An 11352-nucleotide genomic window follows, 5' to 3' on the forward strand; every position below is an offset into this window, starting at 1 on the left:
ATCTCTCGGGCCTGGTTAACGCCGGGATATCATTATGACAGGAAGCGTAGAGTACAGCCTTGTCACGCAGTCCCAAACCAAAATGGACCTCCATAGCAACATCGTCATCATCATCGTCATCCTCCTGCTCCTTCATCGTCATCAATATAAACAAAATAGTCTCAAAGTCTGTGGCCTTTCATGCCCTGCTCTCATGGTGACCTCAGTTTCGATACCCCTCCACTTCCGTGCTTGGGGTGAGTCCTGTCAATGTCGTCAGTGTCGGCAGATTCATGGGGGGCTGTTGTTTGAGGGACGTGGTGGCGGTCTCCACTCTGGTAGGGACGCTCACTCAGTCTGGCTCCGCGACTAAGCCATTATTGTCGTTAGTAGGGGGCTTAGTAGGTGGTGTCCTAAGTACGTTAAAACAGAACAGGCACCACTGAACACCACCGAAGTGACTCAGCAGCAGTGCAGGGTCTCCTCTGGTGTGTGGCCTGGTGACCTAACATCGATGGTTACCTGTGGACTGCCGACGCTGGGACTGCGACGGACGAACCCGGGTGTGGCTGTGTATGGGGGAATCTAAATGAGCGGCGTGGGAGTAATGCCACTGAAACGGTGCAGATGATGGGGCAGCAAAAAAAAAAAAAAAAAAAAAAAAAAAATATATGGGATCCCGGGAAGATGCTTTTGGAGAACCCAGTTGGTTTGTTCTGGTGCAGCAACACGGACACAGGAGATATTGTTTTATGTAGTACAGGTTTTTGTTCTTTGTCAGCTGCTTCATATTATTAATATAAATATTATTATTATTATTAGCATTTATGCCTAATCTTAAAGATAAGCCTGAGGCGTTTACAAGTGGAACACATATGTAAATATCAAAAAGGAAGAAATTGACCACAAGATACCAAACATTATCAAAAATTATTCATCTCTCCACACGCACACACAATACACACAAGCACACGTGCACGCATGCACACACGTCATAGCACACAATTGTAAATAGTACACAATCAAAAATAAACCAACAATTTCTGAAACTATCAAAACTCGTATGTTATGCGGCAGTGAAGGGAAATAGGACAGTGGACTATGAACCCTGTTGTCCTCATGATTCACATGTGTTTATTAGAATGGATCACAATAGTGCTGATATATTTAAACTTTTAACTGTGGCACTTATGTCCATTGTGACATCACTGATGACATCATCAAAAGAAGGGAAATATTTCTGGAAGGCTGAAAATTCTACACATTTGATCTAGGTTAGTATGTCACCAGACCCTTTTCTCTGTTTCTGGCCGATTGTTCTGGATACTGATTTATAACTTGAAACACCTCTTCCTGTTCTGGATACTGATTTATAACTTGAAACACCTCTTCCTGTTCTGGATACTGATTTATAACTTGAAACACCTCTTTCTGTTCTGGATACTGATTTATAACTTGAAACACCTCTTCCTGTTCTGGATACTGATTTATAACTTGAAACATCTGTTCTGGATACTGATTTATAACTTGAAACACCTCTTCCTGTTCTGGATACTGATTTATAACTTGAAACACCTCTTTCTGTTCTGGATACTGATTTATAACTTGAAACATCTGTTCTGGATACTGATTTATAACTTGAAACACCTCTTGCTGTTCTGGATACTGATTTATAACTTGAAACACCTTTTTGTTATGGATACTGATTTATAACTTGAAACACCTCTTTCTGTTCTGGATACTGATTTATAACTTGAAACATCTGTTCTGGATACTGATTTATAACTTGAAACAACTTTTCCTGTTCTGGATACTGATTTATAACTTGAAACACCTCTTTCTGTTCTGGATACTGATTTATAACTTGAAACATCTGTTCTGGATACTGATTTATAATTTGAAACACCTTTCTGTTCTGGATACTGATTTATAACTTGAAACATCTGTTCTGGATACTGATTTATAACTTGAAACACCTCTTCCTATTCTGGATACTGATTTATAACTTGAAACACCTCTTCCTGTTCTGGATACTGATTTATAACTTGAAACATCTGTTCTGGATACTGATTTATAACTTGAAACACCTCTTTCTGTTCTGGATACTGATTTATAACTTGAAACACCTTTTTCTGTTATGGATACTGATTTATAACTTGAAACACCTCTTCCTGTTCTGGATACTGATTTATAACTGAAACACCTCTTCCTGTTCTGGATACTGATTTATAACTTGAAACACCTTTTTCTGTTATGGATACTGATTTATAACTTGAAACACCTTTTTCTGTTCTGGATACTGATTTATAACTTGAAACATCTGTTCTGGATACTGATTTATAACTTGAAACACCTCTTCCTGTTCTGGATACTGATTTATAACTGAAACACCTCTTTCTGTTCTGGATACTGATTTATAACTTGAAACACCTCTTTCTGTTCCGGATACTGATTTATAACTTGAAACATCTGTAATGGATACTGATTTATAATTTGAAACACCTTTCTGTTCTGGATACTGATTTATAACTTGAAACACCTTTTTGTCCTGGATACTGATTTATAACTTGAAACAAATTTTCCTGTTTTGGATACTGATGTATAATTTGAAACATCTGTTCTGGATACTGATTTATAACTTGAAACACCTTTTTGTTCTGGATACTGATTTATAACTTGAAACATCTGTTCTGGATACTGATTTATAACTTGAAACATCTGTTCTGGATACTGATTTATAACTCGAAACACCTCTTGCTGTTCTGGATACTGATTTATAACTTGAAACAACTTTTCCTGTTCTGGATACTGATTTATAATTTGAAACATCTGTTCTGGATACTGATTTATAACTTGAAACAACTTTTCCTGTTCTGGATACTGATTTATAATTTGAAACATCTGTTCTGGATACTGATTTATAACTTGAAACATCTGTTCTGGATACTGATTTATAACTTGAAACACCTCTTCCTGTTCTGGATACTGATTTATAACTTGAAACATCTGTTCTGGATACTGATTTATAATTTGAAACACCTTTCTGTTCTGGATACTGATTTATAACTTGAAACATCTTTTCTGGATACTGATTTATAACTTGAAACACCTCTTCCTATTCTGGATACTGATTTATAACTCAAACACCTCTTCCTGTTCTGGATACTGATTTATAACTTGAAACATCTGTTCTGGATACTGATTTATAACTTGAAACACCTCTTCCTGTTCTGGATACTGATTTATAACTTGAAACACCTCTTTCTGTTCTGGATACTGATTTATAACTTGAAACATCTGTTCCGGATACTGATTTATAATTTGAAACATCTGTTCTGGATACTGATTTATAACTTGAAACACCTCTTTCTGCTGTTTTTTCCTGGCAGTCAGGGACTTAAAGATTGTTGAATGGACGGCCTATGATTGTCGGGACAGGGGATTTTAATTTTTTTTTTTTTATGCTTTATTTTATTGCATTTTTGTCACAACAGATATCTCAGTGTGATAGTTGGGCTGGTCTTCTCAGTGAGGACACATCACAACAGTACAGTGCTACCTTGTTTTATGTCTGCAAGTCTATTTGTTTTTCTGTCAAAGTGGATTTTCCTTCAGGACTTTGCCTGGGACAACCCTTTTGCTGCCTTTTTAAAAATTTTTGTTTTATTTTATTTTTTCATTTGCTTAACTCTCTCCGTACGAACGACCAAAGAGGCTCCGATGACAGTTTTTCACCGCTGTGGGTTCGTTATATCTTGCAAGCAGAAGGTTCTCCCATCAATGAGGTGGATGAAGATAAAGACGACGAAAGTACAGGCCGGGTTCAATCAGACATCCACTGGTCATCAGGATGGGTCTCTGACGGGCCAGGAACAGAAGAAGACTTACTGTCTTGAATGAGTTAAGTGCATTCTGCACATGTGATCTCAGTTTATTGTCTGATCTGAATGAGTAGTGTCCAGACCACCACTAAGGTCTACTGGATGGGAAGGAAACAGTGAATGGCATGTTGTCATCATTCATCCACCGCTGAAGCCCTGAATAGTGAAACACATGGTAACCTTTCATCCTTTAGGACCACTCTGTTGCTGTGATGTGAACACAGTGATTTTGCCTTTCGTCCTGTTATCAGTGTGGCGTGGCAAGTCCTATGCCTTTGGTGTAATTTTTGTAATTTTTTAATTGCATGTTTTCTTGAAGTTCACAGAATTGAAAGTGGTCAGTGTTTCATTCAAGCAGTTATTTGGTGTGATAGTGTCGTACACAAGAATATGTGATAGGGTGAGGGTTGCAAGTACATAGTCTGCTAGCAAGTGTGCTGTGTATGTGTGTGCGGGCGGGGAGGGGGGGTGGGAGGAGTAGGTTGCCATTCAGTGCTGTTTCTTTGGTTGGCATGGTTATGTCCCTTGAGTCTTTCCCTCCTCTTCTCAACCGGGTGATGTTGTTTGCAGTAGGGGCGTTTTGTTTGTGTCTGAGTGTCGCATGTCTGATTGAGAAAATAACACAGTTTTGATTAACCGGATTCATTTCTTTTTGATGTGATCAGATGATAAAATAATACAATTTTAATCAGCTGGATTGGTTTCTTCATAATATCAGATGAAATCTGAACCAGTAAGTGGCAACTTATGACCATATGCAGTCTCTTTTTGTCTTGAATGACACGAATTTACATGTAGCTTTTTTGTAAGCACTGTAGCTCTTTGAGTTGTGGAAAAAAGGCTTGGGTTCCATTTGTTATTTTGTGGAAAAAATATGTATCACTGCTTTCATTCATGACAGTCATATCAGTAATTTAGCATGTGTGTGTTTGTTTGTGTGTGTGCGTGCGTGCATGTGCGTGGGTGTGTGCTTGTGCTTGTGTGTGTGTGTGTGTGTGTGTGTGTGTGTGCATGCATGTGTATGTGTGTTTGACAGAGAAATGTCAAGGGTATTAACCTATATAAGTGATACGTTTGACAGAGAAATGTTGAGGGTATTTACTCTTAACCTATGCGGGTGATGTGTTTGACAGAGAAATGTCGAGGGTATTAAGTTGTGCGAGTGATGCATTTGACAGAAATGTTGAGGGTATTAACCTATATGGTTGATGCATTTGACTGAGAAAATGTTGAATGTATTAACCTATATGTAACCTATATGGCTGAAAAATTTTGATGATATTTAACCGATATGGTTGATGCATTTGACAAGGTTATCAAGTGTATTAAGCTATATAGCTGAAAAATTGTGATGATATTAAACCATGTGGCTGTTGTTTTTGACAGAACAATGTAGATGATATTAACCTGTTTGGTTGATATACTTGTCTGAACAATGTTGATATTAACTTATACTGCTGATGTGTTGGACAGGACAATGTGGATGATATTAACCCATATATTTGAGGACATGATTAACCTACACTGTTGGTGTGTGGGGATGACATTAACCCATATATTTGGGGACATGATTTACCTACACTGTTGATGTGTGGGGATGATATTAACCCATATATTTGGGGACATGATTAACCTACACTGTTGGTGTGTGGGGATGATATTAACCCATATATCTGGGGACATGATTTACCTACACTGTTGGTGTGTGGGGATGACATTAACCCATATATTTGGGGACATGATTTACCTACACTGTTGGTGTGTGGGGATGACATTAACCCATATATTTGGGGACATGATTAACCTACACTGTTGGTGTGTGGGGATGACATTAACCCATATATTTGGGGACATGATTTACCTACACTGTTGATGTGTGGGGATGATATTAACCCATATATTTGGGGACATAATTAACCTACACTGTTGGTGTGTGGGGATGATATTAACCCATATATCTGGGGACATGATTAACCTACACTGTTGGTGTGTGGCACAGAACAAAGCGGCTGACCCGAGGCACCTCACTGCCCTCGCAGCCAGGGCTGAAGATGTCTGTGTGAGGGGGCATCGGGAGGAACACTGGGGGCCACAGCTCAACTCGCTAGTCATCCATGGACACTCTTTGTCTGGGACCTTTAATTCTTTCCCTGCAGCTGTTCCGTTCTGCTTCACGTCTCCAACGTCTGCTGTTTGCTGCCTGCTGGTTTTCTGTGCTGGGAGATTTTTAAAACAAAGAAGAAAGTGCGTTTGTGTGTGTGTGTGTGTGTGTGTGTGTGTGGTTATTATAGTGGTGTGTGTGTGTGGTTATTACATTGGTGTGTGTGTGTATGTGTGTGTGAGAGACAGAGGAAAGAACGGAGTGAAACAGATAAGAAGTAGGAAGATTGTTGTGTGTGCATGCCTATACTTTTGCATGTTTCCATTAGTATATGTAATTGTTTGCTCTGTGTGTGTATGCATGCACATGTGCATTTTTGTGTGTGTGTTTAGAGAATGGTTGAGAAGAAGGGAGCTGTGTATTATTTTATGAAAACATGTTTTGGAAAAGATACGGAGAGGAAAGTGTGTGTGGATATTCATGTTCTTTTGAGTGTGCTGACACACAGCTTGCCTGCATATACATGTGAGGGTCTGTTTTGGTTCAGGTTGCTGCTAATCTCTACTTGCAGCCTCTGCTATTTTCAGTGTTCAGTTCAACAAGAACAACAACCAACCAACCACCACCACAAACAAAGCAAATGAATTGATGTTTAATTGTCAAATAAAATATCTTGCTCTTTTGTCATGAGTGGGATGCTATACTTTCACTATTGTGGATCGTTATCATCATCATCATCTGGTTTCTCAGTATTTATTGTGTCTTCTGATGGAATGTAGTGGAATTTTCTGTGCTCATCATAATGGTCATTGCCTTATCAACTTGTCAGTGTCACACACCTTCAAGCTCCACATGTGTATGTGATGTAATAGCTGTGTGTTGTGGGTTTACTCCAGTACAGCCCTCCATGTTTTCTTAATCCATTTGCTGCTATTATATTCACGCATTTTAAAAAATAAAGTCTAAAAATATATGTAAGCACTGAGGCAGGTTCAGTTATACATTGGACTTCTGATCCAGTGTTCACCAGTGATCAGGGTTCGAGGCCCTGTTTCAGCATGGTGTTGTGTCTTTGGGAAAGGTGTCAATGGTACCCGACTTCCTCACTTCACCCAGGTGTGAATGGTACCTGCCTTCCTCACTTCACCCAGGTGTGAATGGTACCTGACTGACTTCCTCACTCCACCCGGGTGTGAATGGTACCTGCCTTCCTCACTCCACCCAGGTGTGAATGGTACCTGTCTTCCTCACTTCACCCAGGTGTGAATGGTACCCGACTTCCTCACTCCACCCAGGTGTGAATGGTACCTGACTTTCTCACTCCACCCGGGTGTGAATGGTACCTGCCTTCCTTACTCCACCCAGGTGTGAATGGTACCTGACTTCCTCCCCAGGTGTGAATGGTACCTGTCTTCCTCACTTCACCCAGGTGTGAATGGTACCCGACTTCCTCACTCCACCCAGGTGTGAATGGTACCTGACTTTCTCACTTCACCCAGGTGTGAATGGTACCTGACTTCCTCACTCCACCCAGGTGTGAATGGTACCTGACTTTCTCACTTCACCCAGGTGTGAATGGTACCTGACTTTCTCACTTCACCCAGGTGTGAATGGTACCTGCTTTCCTCACTTCACTCAGGTGTGAATGGTACCTGACTTCCTCACTCCACCCAGGTGTGAATGGTACCTGACTTCTCCACTTCATCCAGGTGCGAATGGTACCTGACGTCCTCACTTCACCCAGGTGTGAATGGTACCTGACTTCCTCACTTCATCCAGGTGTGAATGGTACCTGACTTCCTCACTTCACCCAGGTGTGAATGGTACCTGACTTCGGTAGGGGGATTTTAAGGGACAGGATTGGGCCCTGCCTTCCTATACCAAATCCAAGGCACAGTTGATATGAATTCACTGCACTGACGGCTGTTAAAGGCTGTGTAATCTTTCACTTCTTTACCTTTATCTATCTATCCATCCATCTATCTATCCATCCATCTCTCTCTCTCTCTCTCTCTTTATATATATATATATATATATATATATATATATCAGAGCCCTGACACCCTGACTGTCACTGTACATAGTCCATATATCCATAACTGCTCCTTTACACTGCCAACATTCAGGACATTGTTCAGGGGAAACAACTTAAGTTGGTGCACCGTGCTTCCTGGAGAGGAGGTTCAGTTTCTCAAGGTGTGACTGTGTTCAGACAGACCCATATACACTACACCATTTCTGCTAGGCAGATGCCTGACCAGCAGCATAATCCAATGCAGTTAGTCAGGCCTTGAGTGTATGCACATATATTTGTGTACCTATCTGAGTGGATTTCTGCTTCAGAATTTTGCCAGAGGACAACACTCTAGTTGCCATTGGTTCTTTTTCAGTGCGCCAATTACATGCTGCACTGGGGACCTCAGTTCATCATGTGATCAGTACCACCATATGCTCAGTTCGATTTTCCAAACTTAGGAGTAAGGGCGAGAGCAGGATTTTAATCCAGACCCTCATGGACTCTGTATTGGTAGACAAGCTTGTTAACTATTCTGCCAGGTCAGTTTTTCCAACTGACTGCTTGTTGGATTGGGGCTGTGGCCTGCATCATTTAAACATTTCTGAGTTGTCACTTTACGGCTTTTCTCTCTGTGTTGTTGGTCAGGTGTCTGCCTAGCACAGTAGCAGATAGTGTTGCGGATATGGATTTGTCAGAACACAGTGCCGCCTCCTTGAGCCACTGAAGTGAACTGTGTGTGTGTGTCTGTTCAGTGCATGGCAGAAAGAGGGGGAGTTAGTGGGAAGGATTTGTTAGCTGTGAAGACTGTCAGCAACACTCAGCCTGGGCAGAGCTGTGCAGAGTGCTTCATCAGTTCTATCAAATTTGTCAACTGTGAATGGATCAGTCAATTTCTCTGGTGAGTAATGGAATTTAAGTTGACCTGATAGACATTTTGTTTTTAGACATACGTACAACCTGTGCACAGTACTTTTCTTCACATGTTAATTATTAATAAGAAATGCACCCTCCCCCATTCCCCCACCCCTTCCCCCCAAAAGAAAAAAAAAAGAAAAGAAAAGGGAGAACAGATGCAAAGAATTCAGATAGCGGCTTTACTTCTGCTATGATAATTACATCATACCATAAACCTTCACTCACACTGTTACACAGATAGTTTTGCGATAGAGGTATTCTACTCTGGGTTGGAGCCAGTTGTTTTTGATTCGCTTATGTAAGCAAAGTGAGTCCATGCTTTAACCCGGTGTTCGGTTGTCTGTGTGTCCACGGTAAACTTCAACATTGCCATTTTCTCTGGAAATACTTTGTCTGCCAATGCAAAATTTGGCTTCAACATTGTGCGAAAAAAATCTTCACAATCACAGGTTGTCTGTCTCTCGAATTAAGCCATATTTTCGAATCATGAACAGTTTGTTTCGTTGAGATCTGTTCTGAAATCTGAAAATTCTAGAAACTGTTTCCCACTGAGGCCTACTAGAAGGTAGGTTGTGTTCCAAGATGACTTGACCTTGTTTTTCTTGTTCACAATTAAAAGGAAAGAAATACAAATTCTGGACAGAACACATAGTGATACTAACTACACCATCGATGTGTTTACTGCATATGAATATTGTAAAGCGGACACTGAATTAATTGGAATGAACATGAAAGAACAATTGAATTGATTGTTTCTTTCAGCCCGTCGTAGACCACTTATCTAAAATTAGTATTTTTAGATTAGTGGCTGTAGACTGGTTTGTGCAGATCTAGAGATCTACCATGCATTGTGGTGTGCTTGAAGCGATGACAATGTCTCCTTTACTGTCGAAATAAAAGAATAATTGAGATACCATAAAACAAAACAAAAAATAAAGATGTAAATGGTGTTGTTATGTCTACTACTATCACATCTATTTATCACATGAAGAAGGAAATGTCAACATTGTTTTAAGTATTAAAGTTAGTCAAATGATGTCAGATGCGCCGCAGCAGTGGGGATTACTTAGTCGGCTTGCTTCGGAAATGAACATGCACGGTGCAATCCCGCTCGCGTGCCCCCCCCCCCTGGTGTACTGGAAGCACAGAAGAATACAAAAAAAGTCCAGCAAGCATGTCATTGTGGTGTTTTGTGTTGTTGCTCTGATACAGTACAGCTTACAATGCAGCCATGTCTCTAGCTGCACAGCATATGAAGTGCCAGTGGTTATACCTCTCCCGACGTCTGTTTGTATCTCTTTCTCTCTTTTTGTTTGTTTTTGTTTGAAAATGTATTTGAGCAGTAAAGTGTTGTAGTTTTATTTCCATGTTGTGTTTTGGAGTCTTTCAAGTTAAGTTTTATTATGTATTGTGATATCCTGTTTTATATACATTTAATCTTTTAGAAAAATATGTTTTAAGCTGTTGTTTGAACAAACACAATAAATAAACATGGCAGTTGAAGTATGTGAATAAAACAATCTAACAAAAAGGCAACAACAGAAAACAATGTAACAATAAACGCAGCAGGAGATACAAAGAAACAGAGGAATCAGAGAGACATGCTTGGTAATGAAGGAAAAGAAAAACTGGTCTGAAAGTAATGTTTAACTGCCACAAATTATGTGAACAGTAGTGTACTGACTTTTGTGTTTCACATTCTTGTAGTGAGTCTCCACAAAAGATAGCACTCCACAGTCTTGGAATTGGCATTGGCATTCAGCCAAGCAAATAATACAAAACAAACAAACAAAAAAAGTGAAGAAAAATCAGTATGTATTGTCCATTTTGCTGGATGAGCTTGTTCAGAAGTCTGATACGGGGGTAAAGTGAAACAAATGGAAGACCGAGCTAGTGAGAAAGGGGGAAAAAAAAAAAAGAAGAAAGAGAATTAAGAAATGAACAATCTCTTACTTTTTCTTGTCTTCAGTCAGTAGAAACAGGAAAGGTAGGACAAAGAAAGTCTGAGAACAGATTGGGCAAGTAAGCGAGAGGTTTATTTTTCTGAAAATGCATGGGGCAGTTTTTCAATGATGTCTGTCAGTGTAGCAAAGTTGACAAGGTGACTCATTCCTACAGTTTGGATAGCAGGGTTGTGTGTGGTTGTCAGCACAGTGTCCAGCTCAGATCAGCTGGCATACACAGCACCAGTGTCGTTCAGGACATGGACTTATGGTCCAGCTTTCACCAGTGATCAGGGTTAAGGCCCCATTTGGGCATGGTGTTGTGTCCTTTAGAAAGACACTTCACTCCCATTTTCCTCACTGCAGAGAGGCCCTGTTTGGCCATGGTGTTGTGTCCTTTAGAAAGGCACTTCACTCCCATTTTCCTCACTGCAGAGAGGCCCTGTTTGGCCATGGTGTTGTGTCCTTTAGAAAGGCACTTCACCTCCATTTTCCTCACTGCAGAGAGGCCCTGTT

At 40.3% G+C, this 11352-nt stretch overlaps 1 protein-coding gene across 1 annotated transcript in view; it reads left to right on the forward strand.

Moving 5' to 3' along the window:
* LOC143289906 (nuclear distribution protein nudE homolog 1-like) overlaps positions 1–10017 on the forward strand; it is a 29794-nt gene extending 19777 nt beyond the window's left edge. The window contains exon 9 of the mRNA XM_076599148.1: positions 5860–10017. Coding sequence (XP_076455263.1) covers positions 5860–5923 — 64 coding nt within the window. The 3' untranslated portion in view covers positions 5924–10017. The remainder of the gene's footprint in view (positions 1–5859) is intronic.
* The last annotated feature ends 1335 nt before the right edge of the window (positions 10018–11352 follow it).

This window comes from Babylonia areolata, chromosome 1 (genome assembly GCF_041734735.1).
Source record: "Babylonia areolata isolate BAREFJ2019XMU chromosome 1, ASM4173473v1, whole genome shotgun sequence".
Lineage (NCBI taxonomy): Eukaryota > Metazoa > Mollusca > Gastropoda > Neogastropoda > Buccinidae > Babylonia > Babylonia areolata.